A 23,706-nucleotide genomic window follows, 5' to 3' on the forward strand; every position below is an offset into this window, starting at 1 on the left:
CAAACACACACGCACGCACACGCACGCACACGCACGCACACGCACGCACACGCACAAACACGCACAAACACACACACAAACACACACACACACAAACACACACACAAACACACACACACACACACACACACACACAAACACACACACAAACACACACACAAACACACACACAAACACACACACAAACACACACACAAACACGCACAAACACGCACAAACAAGCACACACACGCACACACAAACACACACAAACACACACACAAACACACGCACAAACACACGCACGCACACACGCACGCACACACGCACGCACACACGCACGCACACACGCACGCACACACGCAAACACACACGCAAACACACACGCAAACACACACGCAAACACACACGCAAACACACACGCAAACACACACGCAAACACACACACAAACACACACACAAACACACACACAAACACACACACAAACACACACACAAACACACACACAAACACACACACAAACACACACAAACACACACAAACACACACACAAACACACACACAAACACACACACAAACACACACAAACACACACAAACACACACAAACACACACACAAACACACACACAAACACACACACAAACACACACACACACACACACACGCACACACGCACACACGCAAACACACGCACACACAAACACACACACACACAAACACACACACAAACACACACACACACAAACACACACACAAACACACACACACACACACAGTAGATTTGCTATTAACTAATTGATATGATATGATATATTATCGTAGATGCTAAATACTTCTAGGACACATTCTGAATTTATTTAGCATTATATTAAACACTCATCAGCATTATAAGTGTTTTGTGTATTCTCCGAAAGGCGAGTGTGTTTCACCTTGGCGTTCTCCTCCTGCCACTTGCTCTTGGTCTCGTCCAGTGAGCTCTGCAGTTTGACTCTCTGCATCTCCATCTCATTCAGTCGATCCTGAGCGTCTCGTTTCTGATGTTCCAGTTCCTGCAGATCCACATTCTCTCTCTCCAGACCTCTCTGCTCCTCCTAAACAACATCAAGAATATATTTGAATTGCAAAGGCAAAAACTAACACAACAGAAACAAGTACTGCATTGTGTGTTATGCCCACAAGAGGGTGGAAGCCAGCAGATTATGCAAATCAAAATTAAATCAAGCATCAATTTTTTATAGAAATTAAATGTCGCTCACTTTTTAAGTGCATAAAGTGAGGGAAATATTGTAAGGGAAATCAAGTAAAACCGTGTGCATCAATAATCCGAAAATACATGCTTCAACAGGGTAATGACAAACACTAAATAGCAAACTGCCATTCAGTATCGAGCTGCTCAATCACTACACATCTACATACTGTTCGTCCAAAACAGAGATTAGCACAGATCTATTTAATGTGAAACATACGAATAAACTTTCAAGTATGTTTACAGTACAAAATAAGAGTAAACACCACTAATAAAAGCTATTTATAAGATCATTTCTTAATAGTGCAATATACACTCACCAGTCAAGTTATTAGGTTCACCTGTCTGATTGCTTGTAAACGATAATTTCTAATCAGCCAATCACATGGCAGCAATGACATGGTCAAGGTGATCTGCTGCAGTTTAAAGCGAGCATCAGAATGGGGAAGAAAGGGGATTTAAGTGACTTTGAATGTGGCATGGTTGTTAGTGTCAGACGGGCTGGTCTGAGTATTTCAGAAACTGCTGATCTACCGGGATTTTCACGCACAACCATCTCTAGGGTTTACAGAGAATGATCTGAACAAGAGAAAATATCCAGTGAGCGGCAGTTCTGTGGGGGCACATGTCTTGTTGATGCCAGAGGTAAGAGGAGAATGGCCAGACTGGTTCCAGCTGATAGAAAGGCAACAGTAACTCAAATAACCACTCGACTTTGATGCTTCTTTAGGGCATCACATAACAGATGTGCCGCTCAGAGCCGCAGCACGGCGCGCACATGACAGTTGATAGTATCGCACACCAGACACGCACATTCGCATGTTATTTAAAATGCAAATATTCCGATGGCGCTCTGTGGCGAGGCAGAAATATGAACAGTGTCCTGAGTCGTGGCTGGGCGCTGCCAACAGCCGCCGACTTGCGAATTCTAAATTGTATAGTGCTGCGCGGCACGTTGCCGAGCGGTGTTTCTGGTGTGCGACCTGCTTTACTTCCTTGTTGCAGCACCAGTGGCACCAGAATTAGGCACCGAAATTCATATGCTGATTCGGTCCAGTGCACACCGGTTCCAAAGGTACCGGTGCCATTTCGGTACCCAACCCTAGTGGCGACCCCTGATAAATAAGGGACTAAGACGAAGGAAAATGAATGAATGAATAAATTTGATGACTATTTAAAATTCTAAATATTTTTGACAGCCCTACTCACAAGAAATAAGAAATACCCTCACCTAAACCTAGGGAAAACACTATAATTCATTGCTAGTTTTGTTCACTTTAGCTATTATCAGCCTCACCTGGATTTCGCTGTTCCTCTGTCGCAGGACTTCCTCTTTCTGCCTGATTTCAGTCTCTAACACGCGTTTCTCACTAAGCACCAAAAAATCAGAGAAACATAAAAGTGTGTAAAAAGAGCAGAACATAATAAGTAACTTCAGGAATGGGAGATGTCTGGTCGCAATTCTCCACACATGCACTTTCTGACCTCTGCAGCTGTGAGATCTCCTGGCTGATGTCATCCAGATCCTTGATTCCCAACAGCTCAACCTTTCCAACAGAACTGCTGCTGCTGTCCTGGAAAAACCATGTTATGTAAGAGATACAGTCATACTCTGTCATCAAGAACAGACACATGTAATTATACAGTACATATGTGTGAGCACTAGAGGGCGCTCTCAATGCATGATCATAAACACAAATGTCAAAGCAAACAAAAATTTGTAATATATCAAGTTTAAATTCTTAATAAATGTATTTGATCTTAAAAACAATTATTCGTGAGTGATCTTCACTTAAAATAATAATAATAATAATAATAATAATAATAATAATAAAATTAGCATTCTTAATATTTATTAACGTATTGTTTTTCTTTGGGTTTTCTTTTCCTCAGGTTTTCCTGCACATTTTCCATATTAAAATTTTATATTTATTTGTAGGCTTTTTAGACAATATTTTGTATCTGATAAACAGTTTTAAAATCCATTGCTGTGTGTATATTACATTCTGATTTTGCAAGTTGCCAGCTAAGAGCCAGAATACTACAGCCAGGCCAGGTACAAATCTATAATACCAAACTCAGACCAGTTCAATGAGCAGAACAACAAAAACTGTCAGTGAAATGTTTATTATTATTTCATTATTATGCATTTTTCATTAAACTAATTGGATAGAATTGATTACATTTATAATAATTTGAAACATTCAAAACACTATTTAGAATATAATTATTAAATGATGCATGTTAACAACAGCATTAAACAAACAACATGCATTAAACAAACAACATATTTAATGGCTTTATGATCCTTTTTTAATATTAATTAACAAAACGCTGAAATAATATTATAGCTCATTCAAAGTTCTAATGGTCAAAGCAACTTGGATTAGTTTACATTAAAATGAACGTACTTTCACCTACACTCACTGGCCACTTTATTAGGTACACCTTACTAGTACCAGGTTGGACCCCCTTTTGCCTTCAGACCTGCCTTAATCCTTCGTGGCATAGATTCTGCAAGATAATGGAAATATTTATTTTATTCAAAATAGAGATTTTGCTCCATATTGACATGATAGCATCACGCAGTTGCTGCAGATTTGTCGGCTGCACATCTATAATGCCAATCTCCCGTTCCACCACATACCAAAGGTGCTCTATTGGATTGAGTTCTGGTGACTGTGGAGGCCATTTGAGTACAGTGAACTCATTGTCATGTTCAAGAAACCAGTCTGAGATGATTCACGCTTTATGACATGGTGCGTTATCCTGCTGGAAGTAGCCATCAGAAGATGAGTACACTGTGGTCATAAAGGGATGGACACACGCGTTGACACGATGTTCAATTGGTACTAATGGGCCCAATGTGTGCCAAGAAAATACCCCCCACACCATTACACCACCACCAGCCTGAACCGTTGATACAAGGCAGGATGGATCCATGCTTTCATGTTATTGATGTCAAATTCTGACCAAAACATCCGAAAGTCGCAACAAGGAATTTGCGCCCACAGAACTGCCGCTCACTGGACATTTTCTCTTGTTCAGATCATTCTCTGTAAACCCTAGAGATGGTTGTGCGTGAAAATCCCAGTAGATCAGCAGTTTCTGAAATACTCGGACCAGCCCGTCTGGCACCAACAAGCATGCCATGTTCAGTCACTTAAATCCCCTTTCGTCCCCATTCTGATGCTCGGTTTGAACTGCAGCAGATCGTCTTGACCATGCCTACATGCCTAAATGCATTGAGTTGCTGCCATGTGATTGGCTAATTAGAAATTCACATTAACAAGAAGTTGGACAGGTGTACCTAAAAAAGTGGCCGGTGATCTTTTAAGCTCTGTTGATATGGATTAATAAATCAAATCAAGATTATTTTTAAAAAGAAAGTTCTTATTATTTTCAGTGTTTAATATGGAATCATAATCAATGCCATAAAGAAAATACACCTAAAACACTTACCCTGCTAAAATTGGTAAGTGGAGTCAATGGTGTCAATTCAGATCCCACTGACGGTGTGTATGCAGAGAGAATCTGGAGATGAAATTTTTTTTTTATATCAGATCACAGAGGAGCAATGTTTTTACAAATGTTAAGACTATATGATGCTGTCCAAAAATCTATAATGATCATTTATTATTTATAATGTTCTTTAGAGCTGTAATGCACTCCAGAATCTGACAGATTGATTAGCTGTAGGCTCTAGAACAGTTACGTGAAGTGTTGTCATACAGTGTTATGCCTGGATTTCATCAATAGCCTTGCATTTACTAACACAGACTGTACTTGAAGTACTTGAAAGTAATTAGCGTTTTTCTCCTGTTGAAAAACGTCATAAGAACAATGTTTAGTGGCTCAATGTGTTACAGCAGTGTTTTTAAAAGAATAAACACTTTATTGATATAGTCTACAACCAAACCCTTGTGGTCAGAATACAAAAGAGTCGCAGGTAATGAAGGTTTAAGCGTTTCTCCCAAAGAAAAGCCTGTCTAATGCAAAAATGCTAGCAGGCGTCTGTAGCTCCGCTCAAGCTCCGCTTCTTTGCCCTTGTTTGGTATCCCCCGGTGGGTGTGATGACAAGCTTTATTTGCGCTCTTCAGAAACCTATGGGTGACGTCACGGATACTACATCCATATCTTTACATATACAGTCTGTGGTATTATATCATTTTTGCATCATATAAAAAAAACGAATTACCGCTTATGTGAGGCGTTTTAAATTCAGTTCAATTCAGCTTTATTTGTATAGCGCTTTTACAATGTAGATTGTGTCAAAGCAGCTTCACAAAATTGGTCATAGTAACTGGAACAGTGTAGTTCAGTGTTTAGTGTTTAAGTTCAGTTCAGTTTAGCTCAGTTCAGTGTGATTTAAAACCATTACTGAGAGTTCAAATACTGAAGAGCAAATTCATAAATGCAGTGCCTATAGTGGACAGAGAATAAATCTGACGTTACTCTCTCGTCTGACTGCCGTTTTCAGTCATCAATCACACAACTTTTTGTCCTTTTTCTGAAGTCTTGATAACACCATCGTGGAGTTTTTCTTTTATTATTTTAGCAAATAAAATTGTAAAATAATTATTTGCTGTACTCTCCCATTTACTGCGCTCTAAGTTTACCACCTATATCAACTTCTGCTGCTGAGAAACCCGGAAATGTGATATAAAGTCAGATCATTTTTGATGTCCTGATATGAAAAAACTGCCAATTCACATTATGTACTAACTTTTTTTCTTCCCATGACTGTAAATGTAAGGTGGCTCGGTGGCTCAGTGGTTAGCACTGTCGCCTTACAGCAAGAAGCTTGAGTCCCGCCTGGGTCAGTTGGCATTTCTGTGTGGAGTTTGCATGTTCTCCCCGTGTAAGTGTATGTTTTCCCCACAGTCCAAACACATGCACTATAGGTGAATTGATGAACTAAACTGGCCGTAGTGTATGTGCATATGTGCTGATGAGAGTTTGTATGGGTGTTTCCCAGTACTGGGTTGCTGTCGGAAGGGCATCCGCTGCTTAAAAAATATGCTGGAATAATTGGCGGTTCATTTCACAGTGGCGACCTCTGATAAAAAAAGGAAAGAAAATGAATAAATGAATGAATGTAAATGTGTTTGTCACTCACAGGAGTGTTAGCAGCTCCTCTCTCTGATGGTGGGATCATTTCAGGCGTCAGACTCTTCGGAGGCTCCACTCCTTTAACCCTCTCCTGAATCAAATGCATCGCCAGACAGAACTGCTCTTTGGTGAGTTTGCCAGTGCCCTTAGTGTCTGCCAGCGACCTACAGAGCGCAAGCACAAAAACAAAGAGAAAGTGTTACATCTCATAAGCCAATTTCAGTTTGTTTACAGGGTTTCTCAAAGTCTATTTAAGAGCAGCTCATATGGTATTGTCCTAATATTAATACTTAACTATAATTATCAATATTAAGCTGGAATCTCCTACAGTAACATACAGTTAAAGTCAGAATTATTAGCCCTCCTGTATACATTTCCCCCAATTTCTGTTTAACGGAGAAGATTTTAACGCATTTCTAAACATAACAGTTTTTTTTTTTTATAATTTTTTTTAATAATAATTTTTGGGCGACGCAGTGGCGCAGTGGGTAGCATGTTCGCCTCACAGCAAAAAGGTTGCTGGGACCCTGGTTCGATCCTCGGCTAAATTGGTGTTCCTGTGTGGAGTTTGCATGTTCTCCCTGCGTTCGCGTGGGTTTCCTCCGGGTACTCCGGTTTCCCCCACAGTCCAAAGACAAGCGGTACAGATTAATTGGGTAGGCTAAATTGTCCGTAGTGTATGAGTGTGTGTGGATGTTTCCCAGAGATGGGTTGCGGCTGGAACGGTATCTGCTACGTAAAAACTTGATAAGTTGGCGGTTCATTCCGCTGTGGCGACCCCAGATTAATAAAGGGACTAAGCCGACAAGAAAATGAATATGAATTATAATTTTTGCAAACAAAAAAACAAAGAACAGACAGACAAACTCATTATGAGACAATAATCTGTGCAAAATGTAAAATAAAGCAAGAAACAAGAGAAAATGGCGACATACAAAACACATATGACCTACAAAAAGACACAGCAATGGATGTAGAGAGAAAAAAAAAAACTTACAAATCTTCAGAAATTAAACGACACCCTTACGGCACATTCACACAGGGCTTCAGCGTCAACGCTTGACTGAAGGCGTGTCTGAAGTTGGCACTGAAGCGATCGCCATAGCAGCGCCAGCCAATGAAATTCAGCCAGCAATAGGTTACTGTTTAGCTGGTGTATTTGCATACAGCGATCTGATTGGCTGACGCTTCCGTCTTGAGAAGTTGAGCTAGAACCAACTTCTGCAGCGAGCAACGCCTCTGAAGCGGCGCCGATGGATCCACAATGCAGTTCGGCGACGCCTGGCGTCACCCATTCAAAGTGAATGGGAAGCGTTGACGCTGACGCCCCGTGTAAATGGGACATTAGTCTTTATGGTGTTTCAGAAAAAAAAAGACTGGATCCCACATTTTATCAAATTTCGCAGAGTTCCCAGAGGTGGTATATCTTATTCTTTCCAAATGTAAAGTGGAGGTGAGTCTGACAATCCAATCACAAAAAAGTGGTCTAACATTTTTTTTTACCAAAAACGATAACTTTTTTAGCTATGATCAAGCCATACTGAACAGGTAACCGTACATTTCGGTTGAGTCTCAAGAAACTGACCAGCCAAAAATTGCTATCAATTTTGCTATTGGGTCAGGGAGTAAAACCTAAACATAATTCATTTCTAATAACTGATTCTTTGCCATGATGACAGGACATAATATCTGACTGGATATTTTACAAGACACTAGTATTCAGCTTAAAGTGACATTTAAAGGCTTAACTAGGTTAACTAGGTAAGTTAGGGTCATTGTATAACAGTGGTTTGTTGTGTAGATAATCCAAAACAAATATAGCTTAAGGGGGCTAATAATATTGACCGTAAAATGGCTTTAAAACTATTAAAATCAGCTTTTATTCTAGCCAAAATAAAACAAATAATACTTCATATCATATCTTTTTAATGCAAGTACTTTCATGAAGCGTGTATGTATTTTTTATGACCCCTTTGGACACGGTGTCAGTGTCTCACCATATGTGTGCCAGGACGCTCTGCGGCAGCCGGGAGTTCATGAAAATGTCCTTCACTTCACCTCCTCCAACCATCCCATCGAAATCAGAGTCAGCCAGTTCAAAGATCTCCTCGTACTGCTCTCTGTCATCCGCCGGCACCACCCAGTGGTCAGACGACGCCTGCAAATACACACATACAGCTGAAGTCAGAATTATTAGCCCTCCTAATTATTAGTCCCCCAATTTCTGTTTAACTGAGAGATTTTTTTCAATATTTCTAAACATAATAGTTTTTAAAACTCATTTCTAATAACTGATTTATTTGATCTTTGTCATGATGACAGCACATAATATTTGACTAGATATTTTTCAAGACAGCTTAAAGTGACATTTGAAGGCTTAACTAGGGTAATTAGGCAAGTTAAGGTAATTAGGCAAGTCCTTATATAACAATGATTTGTTCTGTAGACAACCAAAGACATTTTTGATTCTTGATTTATGATTCTTAAGCAATATTTGTTAAACACCATTTGGGAAATAACAACAAAAATCAGTCCAAGGCATTTAAAAAATGTGGAAAATGTAAAAAGCCTTTATTCACATGGCTAATCCTTCCAAAAAAAAAAACTACGCATTTAGGCAAGGAACTGCCTTCATCATTAATTGTTAGATGATTGTTTGATGATCAATTAAAGATGATAGTTGACCTTGTTTGTCATGTTATTTAAGGGTTGTTAAGATATTTAAATGAGTCATGTGACCGTAGCACTCAAAAGAATCTCTAGACGCACCTGGGGCCTCATGTATCAACGCTGCGTACGCACAAAAACTTTGCGTACGTCAGGTTTCATGCTCAGAATCGCTCACGTTTGGATTTACTAACGATGAACTGAACGTGGGAATATGCGCAGCTCCACGCCAACTTCATGCCTGGCGTACGCACATTTTTTTGTGCGTGTCTGTTTTATTTTCATTGGCGACTCCTAGAGGCAGTTTGACTCTGAAACTCGCGTGTGCCCAAATAGACACTCCCACACCATCCCACTTTAGTTCCTCCGACACTCCCCCCTAAACAGAGCTGGACACGCCTACTTTTCTGACTTTTTCCAAAGTAGAGGTGTGAAAACACCCTGCTGAAACGAGGGGGTTTCATGGCCCTTTAAAAACTGCTCGTTTTGCTGCTTGATGTTGCAAACTGTTGCTTTCTTATTATATTATTCTACCTGGTCTGTATAGTCATGCAAACACTTGTTTGTAGAGCAAGTAGTTTGACCGTTTCAGGCGATTGTTCTAAGACAATCGCGAAAACAGGCACACTTCTGCATTTTAGAATAAGGTCAATAACAAACTGTGCAATAGTTATCTGAGTATAATTTTGTTTTGTAATGTAATGTAATGTGTATTTACATAGCGCATTTATTGTGTATGGCCATACACCCAAAGCGCTTCACAATCATGAGGGGGGGTCTCTCCACACCACCACCAGTGTGCAGCATCCACTTGGATGATGCGACGGCAGCCACAGGACAACGGCGCCAGTGTGCTCACCACACACCAGCTATTGGTGGAGAGGAGAGACAGTGATAGAGCCAATTCGGTGGAAGGGGGTGATTGGGAGGCCATGATCGTAAGGGCCGATAGAGGGACTTTGGAAAGGACACTGGTTTTTAATTGGTTTACATTTCCTACAACTATATGTTTATATATTTATGAAATTATAAAAGCTTACTATGTTAGGTTTTATAGTGTTTGATGGTTTTTATGTTCTTAATCAAGTGTTAATCAGAGAGGTCAATCCCACCCAAACACCCCTATAATTTGCACTCTGCAATAAAGAACTGATGAGAATGCAGTTGGACCGGTATTAGTTCAGGATTTTCAGGTTTGCACAAGCATGTTTACCTGTGTTTGCGTTTGTGGTGGAGTCGGGGTGGAGCGATTGAAGGAATTTGATGGAGATAGATTTGTGCTGCTGCCCAGAGGACTCTTGGAAAGCGCCGGCGTGGGCCGTAGGTTCTCCTTGAGGAGGAATGGACTAGAGGGAAGAACAGGAACGGATCCCGGAAGAGCGCCTGCTATCTTCTTACGCTTGGAAGGAGGGATGAGAGATGTCGGGAGGCTGGATGGCACAGGCTCCTTCTCCCTGGCAGCGTAAACCAGGTGCATCGCCTGCAACAGGCAAACAATTTAATAAAATGAGCACTAGAAATAGAGTACTTAAAGAGATATTTATTTATCCTATTTATTTTGATGTCCATGGCAAACAAACCAGGTGCGAGTGGCAAATAAAATAAAGTAAAATAAAATAAAAGCAAAACAAAAAATAAAATAAACAAAATAAAAAAAGAAATAAAATAAATTAAATTAAATTAAATTAAATAAAACAAAATAAAAAATTAAAAAAATAAAATAAAATAAAACAAAACAAAACAACATCAAATAAAATAAAACAAAAAATAAAACAAAACAAAAACAAAATAAAATAACAAAAAATAAAATAAAACATAAAATAAAACAAAACAAAAAAATATATAAAATAAAATAAAATAAAAAATGAGCGTACTGGAGCACTTAAAGGTATAGTTCACCTAAAACAAAATTAATTTTGCCATAATTTACATAATTTGCTTACGATAGCTGTTACATTTCTCTTTTAATTAGGCTGTTGCATAAAATAATAAAGTTTTCATTTCTAAGTGACATTCTTTGCTGCGTCCTCCTTGACGTTTTATCAACGGATAACAATCTGTACACCATATAACAGACACAGCAGCCAGTAAAGTTTTTCAAGAGATTTTGTCAAGTTTAAAAGGTGTGTTTGCGCAGGATAATGGTGTCATAAAATACGATGACAGACATTCAAACCTTAATTTTAATATCTCAATAGAATAGAACATGACTTCTTACGGTCAGAATGACCAGTATGGTAATTCTAATAGTTACAGAATTCTAGTTCCACTGTTAGTAAGGCCTACTCTTGTGTCTGTGTTAACACAGAATGAAGCGAGAGCATCGATGCCCATTCTGGCCAATCACAGATGTTTCTCCTGAGCTCCATTCAGCTCATGCTACATCTGACATGACACTACATCTGACCGCACGTGGGGTCAAGTTGGCCGACTGCTCTGAAATATTCAGCATGCTAGATATTGGATTTTCCTCTGCAAGGTGTTAAGGACGCGTCAGCCAGCCTCTTTGATGCGTTCTTCAGAAGTTCACACATGAAGACTGCCGAGTGCTGAGCACCCCCAGATTTTTTAACAATCACAGCCCAATCTGTCGGCTTGCTTGTTGACTTCCAAATCGGGCTTGAAATCCTGTAGTGTGAACTAGGCTTGATGAAAGCAGATTCTGTTTGATGCATCGATTGACTCACCACTGAAAACTCATCTTTATCCAAGCTTCCATCTTTGTCAATGTCACTGAGATCCCAAATCTAAAAAGATAATAAAGAAAAAAATAATACAGTATATTCATTTTTTAAACGCCAACAACAACAACATCAAACAGGTTAAATATAAAGATTTTGTTGCATCTTTTATGTCCTGTATTGGTCTGAATTTTGGAAATAGTATCTATTAGTGCTCAAACTTTCTTATGTTTGTGTATGGAGCATATACACATTACCATTCAAACATGTTTGAGGTCAGTGTGTTTTTAAAATTTGAAGAACATTTACTTAGCAATAATAAATCACAACAAAATATATCAATTTTAAAATATAGTATTACAGTTTAAATTTAAATGTATTAATATATTAAATTTGCATATAAAAATGTTCTAAGATAAATAAATTAATATATCAAGAATATTATGGAGCTTATGTTAATGGAGCCATGAGGAGATGCTGATTTAAAGGGATAGTTCACCCAAAAATAAAATTTCGGACATAATTTACTTCATGAGTTTTTGTTGAACACAAAGTAATATATTTTGGAGAAAGCTAGAAACCAGTAACCATTGACTTCCACAGTATTTGTTGTTCCTACAATGGAAGCCAAAGGCTACAGTTTTGCAACTCATAAAAGGTCTGAAACCACTTGAGAGTGAGTATATAGCAGAGGTGGGACCAAGTCATTGTTTGGCAAGTCACAAGTAAGTCTCAATTCATTGCCCTCAAGTCCCGAGTCAAGTCCCGAGTCAAGACAGGCAAGTCCCGAGTCAAGTCCCGAGTCAAGTCCCGAGTCAAAGGCAACAAGTCTCAAGTCAAGTCCAAAGTCCTGCAGTTTGATTTTCGAGTCTTTTCGAGTCTTTTTAACAGAAAAATAAAATATATACAGATTAGGTATGGTTGTAAGATCTGTATTAATTAAACAAACCTTTTTTTATGAAAGAACATCGCTCAGATATATAAAAATACAAATGCAATTTTCTGAAAAAGTACTGAACAGTGCTGCGTCTCGTCTCCACAGCATAATGCACAAGAAAGAGTTCCACCAAAAAAAGACTCCATTTTGCCTCACATCACACAGAAATTGCAGGTCTACTGCTGTCTAATTCATTAAGTTTAGTTGTGCTATATTATTTCTTCGGTGATCAACTTGTGATTAACCAAAATTACATAACCTCAATGTGGTAGCAGTAGACCAACTCCTGTATATGCTGCAAAGTTAAATTGAGTGAAATTGGAATATTGCCAATTGAATCTCGTGTGTGCTAAAGAGATGGAGTTGCAAATCCGTCTAGCAGCAATGTAAAATGGTAGCACATATTGTTAATGAAGTAGGCTACTTTATACAAACAATAACGTTGTTTTCTTCACATAACGTTGAAGAGCTTTGCTCTCTACCTTGTGTGATGCTCGTGCACGGATTTCCTCTGTTTGTGGACAAATCTGATTGCGAGTTCTCAAATATACGCTGCTCACGCGCAAATTTTCTCTCGCTCTCAAATATGCACTGCTCACACACAAATTATCTTGAGCGCTCTCAGAGATTATATGCAAACTCACAATTTGTGTCGTGTTCCCTCTTCCTTTCATGCTTTTTGATATGATTCATATTGCTGCACTGTTTAATAACAATAACCAAAATACTAAAATAGACTTACATATTAAATGTTTAATCTAATAAACCATAACATTTTTGGTTGTTTTATATGATGAGATATTTTCAGTTTCAAACACTTAAAGACAGAGAATAGACCAGTGGTGCCCCCCTGAAAATTTGCTTAGGGGTGGCCAGAAGAGGCCAGCTACGTCAGTGGCACCAATCAATCCACAATAATTTAGTGGCTGCTATTTATTTATTGAAATATTGCATTGTATTGCATTTATGTAAGTAGATTTAAATAAATAATGTCAACAGCAAAATCATATCGGGTTGGCCACAGGGGTGGCTAGAGTTTACACAGGGGTAACACCCCTTGTAAAGGGGTTTACACCACTATAAGGCACCCCTGGAGTAGATGTTGAATGTAAAGAATACATTTTATTTTAAAAGCATTTAAACAAAAACTAATGCAAGCAGAAATGTAACTGTGATAAAAATAAGGAAACACTTGATAAGGTATTATAGCCTACTGTACTATTCACTCTTCAAATAAATCTCACTATCAATCTCATTTTATCATGGCAGCTAAAATAAAGTAAACTAGTGTCTGCTGGCTTCCACTTTACTGATGAGATTGTGGAGGACATTTTCCATGTCATCCTCTTCATTTTGAGGAAAGCTGTTCCACAGGGCCCCTGAACACGTATATTGGCATGTACTGTGTTTTGAACAGTAGCCTACTACAGTAAAGAACTCCAATTGATCAGTTGTGGTAATACTATAGTTGCTATGGTAACACAAGTGTAATATAAACAAATTACCCAGTGCTGTATTATTTTACAATATAGGGTATTTTATACTACAAATCACTACACTTTACTGTAGTAAAACTACACTTTGTATTATTTTATCTGTTCACTATTGGTAATACTACTGTATTATGAAGCATTCATTAACAAGTCGTAAATAATACTAGCCTAAAACATAAGTATAATACAAGTATACAACAAGTATAATACTCAAAAACACTAGAATTTATTAAAGAATTTACCTTAACCTTTTAGTATTTTGTGTATTGTAAATAAAAATAGTAAAGCAAGAAAGAAACCATATCAACATTCTTGGAATAACCCTTTGCTAAGCCTCGCCCTCCTTAGTTACTGTTGCTACGCCTGTCAAGCTTTCATGCCTGGCACATCTATTACAGTGTGTATGCGCTGGTGTCAGACCTTCCCAAGGATTTAATTAGTCATTTTTGGCAAACAGGTGAGATATCTGAGAAAGCCAGACAAAAGAGGACTGCAGTATACATTACAGGGGTATATTCACAACATAATAGCAACTGATTAGAAAATAATTTTATCAAAATTGAAGCAAGGTTAGCCTAGCAACCTCATATGCTGAACATTCAACAGCATAGTTCATGCACAGCAGGAGAGGTGAAATTTTAAAATAATCTAATAACCTAAGAAACTGATGGATTTGTGCCGAATATTAGCATCATTGACCCATAACAGTGTACAGTACCTATTACTGTCAGCATGTTTGTGTGCTCTTTATCCAGTTTTTATTCAAATTTGCAGTTAAGTGGAAGAAAAAAAATTGAAATGCAAATCAAAGTATAAATAACAGAAGTGAACAAATAGATTTTTCCTACCAGCAAATATTAGTGTATGTATTTATATGCGTTACAATAGCGAGGGTTTAAACTAAGCAGTGCTCATAATATCGAGTGGAAAAAAAGAAAAAGACCGCTGGGAAACATAACCTGCTTTGTTTTTTGTTTTTTTGTTTTTTTTATGATAAACACAGTTTAGATCTGTTTAGGATAAGAGGAGTGTGAGTTATTGCCACCTATCACTGAATTTGAATATCGAAAACAAAACCAACTTAACTCCTTTACCGCCCCTCACACAGCTTGATCCACGCTGGCATTTCTCCTCTTGGGCTTTGGTTTTGAAAAGGGAAACAATCCCACCACCCAGTCCAAACTTTTAGGATAGCGGGTGTCAGATTTGCACAATCCAATTGCGCAACGATTTGGCTTGTTTCCCTCGCTCGAAAGCTTGACAGAGCCCCTGCCCGTAGCTACGATTGGTAAGCCGCGATTGGTGGGTGCCGGTTTTTGGGCGTGGCTTAGCGAAGGGTTTAAAAGAGTTTAACAGGAGGATCCCGTGAGAGCAAAAGCACTAAAGGTATGAGACGCCATCGTAAACAAAAGTCAAGCGAACGCAAAGAGACTGAATGCACGAGAGAGAGAGAGAGAGGTGTATGTTGTATGTGTGAGAGAGAGAGAGAGAGAGAGAGAATGAGTATTGGCACGCGAGTATTGGCTCGATCTCAAGTTCAAATTCAAATTCTCTCTGCGTTCGCTTGACTTTTGTCCACTCCGGCGCCTCATAGTAGTCACGTTGGATACTGTCGAATCAAAACAATCTACCGTGCTTTGATTGGATGTCATGCCGAAAGCGCGCATGCTCACACACACACGCGCGCATGCTGTCACACACACACGCGCGCATGCTGTCACACACACACACACACACATAAACGGGGAGAGAGAGAGAGCGGTCCATGTCAACATACTTTTTTTATCTTTGGGCTTTTCATGGGAAGCAGCAAGTCTTTACAAGTCAATAGGGGCAAGTCCTAGTCAAAGTCCGTGTCATTTATGTTCAAGTCCAAGTCGAGTTGCAAGTCTTTTTATATTTTGTCAAGTCGAGTCTAAAGTCATCAAATTCATGACTCGAGTCTGACTCGAGTCCACACCTCTGGTATATAGTGAATAAATTTTTATTTTCAGGTGAATTATCCCTTTGAGAAACATTACTAATGATTATAAATGTTAAAAACAGTTTAGCTTTTTAGTATAAAATAGATTAGATTAGATTAGTTTATTGTTATTACACATTTAGAGTTCAGAATAACGAAATGCTGTCAGCATCTAATCAGAGTGCAAATATAATCAAAAAGTGCAGCAGGTAAATAATATTTATATTATATTTATTTAATATTACCTAGTATTACATACAGTTTAAGTCAAAATGATTCGCCCTCCTGTGATTTTCTTTTTCAAATATTTCCCAAATGATGTTTAACAAATTCAGGAATTTTTCACAGTATTCCCTATAATATTTGTTCTTCTGGAGAAAGTCTTATTAGTTTTATTTCGGCTAGAATAAAAGCTGTTTTAAATTTTTTTTTTAAACCATTTTAGGGTCAAAATTATTAGCCCCCGTAAGCAATATTTGTTTTAGCTTGACTCCAGAACAAACCACTGTTATACAATGACTTGTCTAATTACCCTAAATTTAGTTAAGCCTTTAAATGTCAATTTAAGCTGTCTTGAAAAACATCTAGTCAAATATTATTTACTGTCATCATGGCAAATATAAAATAAACCAGTTATTAGAAATGAGTTATTAAAACTATTATGTTTAGAAATGTGTTTTCTTTTGCATTAAACTGATATTGGGGGGGAGGGGGGAGAGATATACAGGAGGGCTAATAAATCTGACCGTTTGTTACAATATACAGACAGAGGTAGCATTATGAATATGAGTAACCTGGGTTGATAACAAAGATTATACAGGCAAGACATGATATAATACAATCACTATGGACTGATTAAACTATTTAAATTAGACAATAGATGTATGCACACTATAGCAGAAAAAAACATTCACCTTTCCAAGCACATCCAGAGGCAGGTTTGAGTTCATGAGGACTGGTTTCACTTTATCACCTGACAGCAGCCCACCGATCGGAGACAGACTCTCAAATATCCCGTCATACTTTGCTTTATCTTCCGGCTAGTGAAGCAAAACACAATGAAAAGGAGATAATGAAGCATGGAGTTATTATTCAAAAGTACAGTGAGTAATTTTGGCCACTAGAGTGCAGGTTTTCACAACAAACAAAGGCATAGATTGATTATGAGTGTGGAATTATGAGAGTTGGAAATACTGATCATGGAGAATTAGCAGTGCTGTTCTATCAGACTAAACACAGCTTTTTTTAAAAATATTTCCTAAATGATGTTTAACCAACAGTGACACAGTGGCTCAGTGATTGGCACTGTTGTCTCATAGCAAGAAGGATGCTGGTTCGAGCCCCAGCTGGGCCAGCTGGCATTTCTGTGTAGAGTTTGCATGTTCTCCCCATTTTCGCGTGAGTACCCTCCGGGTGCTCCGGTTTCCTCCACAGTCCAAATAGGTGAATTGAATAAACTAAATAGGACATAGTGTATGAGTGTGTGTGTGTGTGTATGGGTGTGTATGGGTGTTTAACAGTACTCGGTTGTGACTGGAAAGGCATCCGCTGCGTAGAACATATGCTGGAATAGTTGGCGATTCATTCCGCTGTGGCGACCCCTGATAAATAAGAAACTAAGCCAAAGGAAACCGAATGAATGAATGATTGTTTATACCTTCACTGTCCAGCTGGAATCAGCAGAAGAGCCAGTTATATTCAGTGACGGACTGCCAGCATCTCTCTGGAAAGCGAGCAGAAACACATATTTACATACACTGCTTTACTGGATTTTTTAATCCAGACTGACTTTCAAATCAAATCAGCATGCAAATAAAAGAGATTAACATCAGCAACCGTTGATATTGACAGTGATTTGAGATTATAGAAAATCTGACATTTTTTGTCATATCTGATATTAAAAAAAATTCAGAGAAAAATATGTTATCTGAACAGCAAGAATACTGAGATATGCAGTTTAATAAAAAGTGACATTTTTATTGCAGTTTTTCTCAGTGGCTTTGGTGCATTTCTCACAACACTATTTACATTTGCACAACAGTTCATGCATTTCTCAAAACAGTTAGTCATTTGTGCACATCCTAGTCGCAGTTTCTCATTCCCTCCAACAAATTGCAAATGCTTTTGGACATGCATCAACTGCTTTCCTACAACTCTCTGCTGTTTATAACATTATCATTTGTTTACGTCATGGCAGTCATAATTAACTAAACTTGTGAATGCTGAATAGTCACTCAATATAAAACTAATAGTTTCATTACTCGAGTCAACTTATCAAAATGTGTCAAGCAAATTTGATAAAAATCTTTGAATCTTTTTTTCCTGAAAATGTTTTCTAAATTAAACAATTTGATGAATGATTTACAGACCTGTGTGTGTTGTAGGTTCAGTTGCTATATGTACTGCAATATAGTTTACAGTTGTGCAAAATGACCACATGAGCACCCTTGGTACCCTTATGGCAGTCAAAAAGCAGGCCTGGTAAAGGTGACCAGTACCGACCCGTACCGTACCATACTGTACCACACAGTGAAAACGGGCCACAATATTACTTTTTATTGTATTTATTTATTATTATTTACTTTCTTACGTGTTGTTTGTTATTGTTAATTGTTGTGTAAATGTTTGTTGGGCCAAATCTGTAAGTCATTGTGTTTGAATGACTAAAAAAATAAAAAAAGTTCTAAAAGAAAAAAGAAATTGCATTAAATCTGGTCATTTTAACCAAGGGTTTTATAACTATTTTGATCTACATTCCTTCTTATATTCTAAACTGCAATGTTGCAAATTCTTTGTTTATTCCTGTGGAAATATAAATTTCTATCATCTTATTCCAAATGAACAATAATCTACGTATAACTGAAAATTTATATTCTTTGGTTTTTAATTATATCATTTCATTAACATCCCAGCTAGGAGGGACATTTAACCTTTATCTCTCTGACTACAGGCTAAGCCAGTGATGCAAATGCTTTAAACGACTCTGTCTTTGTCTTCGGGTGTTGCTTTAAAGGGTCACGAAACACCAAAACACATGTTTTGAGCTGTTGACAGTCGTATATGTGTCCCACACTGCTAAAAACACTATTAGGACACCTATATTTTACTAAAAAGTGTAAATTGGTTGTTTTTGCGTTATTTTAAGCAAATTCGTACTTCCGGTTTGAAACGAATTTTTTCAAGCTGCGTCACGGTCATGACATAATAGTGTGTATTCCAGCCTGCAGACTGGGCGTCTGAGCCAGAGTGTGTCTTATTACGTTTTACAGTGTGATGCATTAATGCATGAGTAAGGCTTGGTTCAAACCAATCAGCGCGCTCTATTGTGCAACTTCATTAATATTCATTACTATCACCGTGTTTACAGGACAGAGACGCCACGTTGTGTTGGCAAAACAAGCGTGAAGTGTTGCTTTTATAGTTTGCTGCAGGTAAGTTTCGTTTTCATTTTCTCTCTGTGAGAGCTCAGACTCACGTGTGGATAAACAGTGTACGCGACGCGCGACAACAATAACTTACGTGTCTAAGGAGGAACATTGTTTACCTGAGAGCTGTTCTCATCTGCAAACGCTGAGATCCGGATTCGCTTGTAGTCTTCTCTTAATAAAGACGCGGCTCTAGTTGCTGATGATTGTCCTGTCTCTACAGATTTGGTAAGTGAGCGACCAGCGCTCTTTGTTTATTCAGTTTGTTCGTATCTAACAAACTATTGCACCGAGTGTAAACACGTTAACGTTAGCACCACAACCACACTTTAACCTCGTGTAGGGTTTTACCGCATTTAGTGACCGGAATAACACACGCGGCTTTCTGACGCTACCTGCCGTGTGCATCTAAGTTTCTGGGAAATGCTGAGGGTTTTTTTTCTCTCATCCGCTGTGCGGTATCAAACATTGCATGAAAAATACACGCTTAGAGCAGTTCCTCGAATCAAATATCTTGTTTGTCGCGAGGGACATGAATGAATTCCCTGAATGAAAGAGCCAAACTGCAGTTAAAGTCCACCATTTAATGATTTGGCAAATAAATCGACTACAGATGTCCATGTAGGTTAAACACCATCACTTTCTACTGTGTGTGTGTGTGTGTGTGTGTGTGTGTGTGTGTGTGTGTGTGTGAATTTTGACTGAAACTCGCGCGTGCCCAAATAGACACTCCCACACCATCCCACTTTTCTTCCTCCGACACTCCCCCCTAAACAGAGCTGGACACGCCCACTTTTCTGACTTTTTCCAAAGTAGAGGTGTGAAAACACCCTGCTGAAATGAGGGGGTTTCATGGCCCTTTAACTTGTGTGGTCAGTAGCTGAGACGTTTTTTAACACCTATGCCATGCTGACTCCAACTCTTAATTTGCATGCTTTGTTTAGCCATATTCCCTCATCCTAAGAACACAATATAGACATGACATCTTTGTCTTAATTCAGACTTGTGTGAGACTTGTGAGAGACTTGTGAAAGAACTTGCAGACTGCGGACCTCTAGTAGGCTCTTGCAGACACATGGACATCTTAAAGACGCTGTATGACTGCAGATTAACCAACACGTCTCAATAAAGGAATTCTGCTTGTTTCGAGTCTCCTGGACTGGGTTCTCTCTTGTTTTCACTCATTTATTTTTTTCCAACAATTCCCTACAATATCTGTTAATTCCCATATTTTCCCATTAGTTCACATGGAAATTTGCAACCCTAGACCCAATACTCACAAATTTAGGCATGGGTGCGGAGATGTTCTGGCTTAAACTGTTCAGACTGACATCACTTCCTCCTTGAGCAGACGCCACCAGCCTCAGAGCAGTGAAGAAGCCCTTTATATAGAAAAAGAAATTGTATATGTAATTAAAAAAAGCTTCAAGTGCCGAGAAATAGTATTCTGTAAAACTATTTTACAGTGGGCTTGGTAAAAGGTCACAACAACATTGCTATTGTAATAACAGTACATTCTGCATAAATGCATGTAGTGACTTTAAACCAAGCCCTAATCCTACATGTTGTTAACCAGTATTACTAAGTTTTCAAATGTTTGACTGCACTTGAGCAAGGACACCATGTAAACAAGCAGTTCATATTTACTATCAACGAAGAAAGAGTCTTTATTTGTGTTCAATAATGCTTTTTAGTTCATTTAATGCTGCTCTTTCTATTGAGCATTACTATTTATAAATTGAAATAAGTACAAGTGGATGTATTTGACTGATTTTTGTTCCAAATTCCAGTTTTATGTTATCATTTTTTTCTAGTTTTAATGGTTTAATACATTTTAATTAGCACAAATTTCAGGTAAGTAGATAGAAGAGGCTGAATTGCAATGTCAAGAATAATGCAATAGAATTAAAAAAGGATACAAAAAGACATATTTTATAGTTACATATAATAGTAATAATAATAATAATAATAATAATAATAAAAACAAATTTACTTTCTTTCTGTTTTCTGTAAGATATTTAAACAAGTCATTGAGATTATTTACCAAATATTCTATTATTTTTATATATTATTAACCTATTTATTATTAACATTAATATTAATAATACCAATAATAATAATCATAATTCCTAACATTTATGTAGTGCTTTTCTGGACAATCAAAGCGCTTTTACACATTAAAAGCAGAACAGTCCAAAAAGTTGTTTATTTTTAATAACATAATTTCTCATAAATTGTTTAAAAAATTGGATTTTCACCATTAAAAGGCATTTATTATCAAAAGCAGTTGTGATCAAATTAATGCAAACAGATAAGAAAGTTTTATTTGTTTTATTTTGGCTAGAATAAAAGCAGTTTTTAATATTTTTTTAAATTATTTTAAGGTCAATATTATTAGCCCCCTTAAGCAATATTTGTTTTGGATTTTTTTTACAGAACAAACCACTGTTATACAATGACTTGCCTAATTGACCCCAACTTGTCTAATTAACCTAGTAAAGCCTTTAAATGTCACTTTAGGCTGAATACTAGTATCTTGAAAAATATCTAGTCAAAAATTGTGTGCTGTCATCATGACAAAGATAAAAGAAATCAGTTAACAGAAATGAGTTATTAAAACTATTATGATTAGAAAATGTCTTCTTTACGTTAAACATAAATTGGGGGGAAAATAAATATATATATATAAAATATACAGGGGGCAAATACTTCTGACTGTATATAATTGTGAAAATTTTAACATAAAACAACTTTACTTACCTTTTTATCCAAGTAACCTTTTCTGTCTGGATCGGACAGATCCCAGATCTGTAAAACACAACAAAAACATTTAGACATTTTGCACAACAGTTTCAATGTTGTTTCTGTGTTTAGTGACTCGTATCCCTCACCTGACCCAGTGTGCTGTCTGAAAGCCCGGATTTCTTTAAGAACTGAGCAGCTTCTGCAGCTCCAACTCTCCCAGTGTTTGCTGGATCCACCTGCAGAAAAAAGGGTCACACTTTACAATAAGGTTGTATTAGTTAATGTTGTTTAATGCATTTATTTACATGAACAAACAATGAACAATACATTTATTACAGTAGTTGTTCATGTAAGTTAATGTTTACTCACGAGGCATTTACTAATGTTAACAAGCATGAATTTGGATATTAATAATGCATTAGTGAATGCTAAACTATTTTTAATAAATGCTGTGCAAGTATTGTTCTTAATTAGTTCATGTTAGTAAATATATTAACTATGAAACATTGTTAAGTGTGGCCAACAAAACAACAACTGCATCATTTAAAACAGCAGAAACAAAATATAAACATATGATCACTAACAGCCAATGTATCAACATTAAACTGATTATAATAGTGCACAGTGTATATAAACACATGATATCAGGGCTTTTCTGTACATCTCTTTTAGGGAGGAAACATTTACTGCATTTACCTGTCTGTAGAGGCTCTCATATGCAGGGTTTCCACTTGACAGCTGCACAAAATAGAAATAAAAATGAATGAAATATAATATGAAATATTAATAATATAATAACTTTACATTTTACGTTTATTTTTCCCCTCTTTTCTTCTTTTTATACAAGTAATTCATTGTGTTGTAATAAGTTCTGGCCATGTCATGTCGAAGACAGATTTCACATTAAAGTATAAAACCAAACAAAACAAAGAATGTATTCATTAATAATAATAACAATAATAATAATAATAATAAAAATAATAATAAATATAAAGTAACAATTTGCAATACATTTCCATTTATAAATAACACTATTAAAACAAACAATGAAAAAAACATGTATTTCGCCTACCTAAAGAGTTTGTACTTAATGTGTTCATTCATTCATTCATTCATTCATTCATTTTTTTTTTTCGGCTTAGTCCCTTTATTAATCAGGGGTCACCACAGCGAAATAAACCGGTAACTTATCCAGCGTATGTTTTGTGCAGCGGATGCCCTTCCAGCAACAACCCAGTATTGGGAAACACCCATACAAGTTACCGTTTATTTATTTATTTACTTTTTATTATAAATTTTATATATATATATATATATATATATATATATATATATATATATATATATATATATATATATATATATATAACCACACACATATATATATATATATATATATATATATATATATATATATATATATGGCTGATTCCAGCGTTATGGACGTGACATTTGC

General features: G+C 37.1%; 1 protein-coding gene across 7 annotated transcripts in view; it reads right to left on the bottom strand.

Annotated features, from left to right (window-relative positions):
- eps15l1b (epidermal growth factor receptor pathway substrate 15-like 1b) overlaps positions 1–23,706 on the bottom strand; it is a 101,435-nt gene that overhangs the window by 72,468 nt on the left and 5,261 nt on the right. For 5 of the 7 annotated variants that reach the window (XM_087241653.1, XM_087241651.1, XM_087241652.1 and 2 more), the window contains exons 2-15: positions 22,947–22,988; positions 22,397–22,486; positions 22,266–22,313; positions 20,786–20,887; positions 17,738–17,803; positions 16,995–17,120; positions 11,694–11,753; positions 10,220–10,486; positions 8,337–8,497; positions 6,347–6,503; positions 4,690–4,761; positions 2,713–2,801; positions 2,525–2,597; positions 911–1,072 (exon numbers count right to left, since the gene is read on the bottom strand). In XM_087241653.1, the coding sequence (XP_087097779.1) occupies positions 911–1,072; positions 2,525–2,597; positions 2,713–2,801; positions 4,690–4,761; positions 6,347–6,503; positions 8,337–8,497; positions 10,220–10,486; positions 11,694–11,753; positions 16,995–17,120; positions 17,738–17,803; positions 20,786–20,887; positions 22,266–22,313; positions 22,397–22,486; positions 22,947–22,988 (1,515 nt within the window). The remainder of the gene's footprint in view (positions 1–910; positions 1,073–2,524; positions 2,598–2,712; positions 2,802–4,689; positions 4,762–6,346; positions 6,504–8,336; positions 8,498–10,219; positions 10,487–11,693; positions 11,754–16,994; positions 17,121–17,737; positions 17,804–20,785; positions 20,888–22,265; positions 22,314–22,396; positions 22,487–22,946; positions 22,989–23,706) is intronic. The other 2 variants (XM_087241655.1, XM_087241654.1) reach the window with 1 other exon arrangement.

Source organism: Danio rerio, chromosome 2, assembly GCF_052040795.2.
Source record: "Danio rerio strain M-AB ecotype USA chromosome 2, GRCz13ab, whole genome shotgun sequence".
Lineage (NCBI taxonomy): Eukaryota > Metazoa > Chordata > Actinopteri > Cypriniformes > Danionidae > Danio > Danio rerio.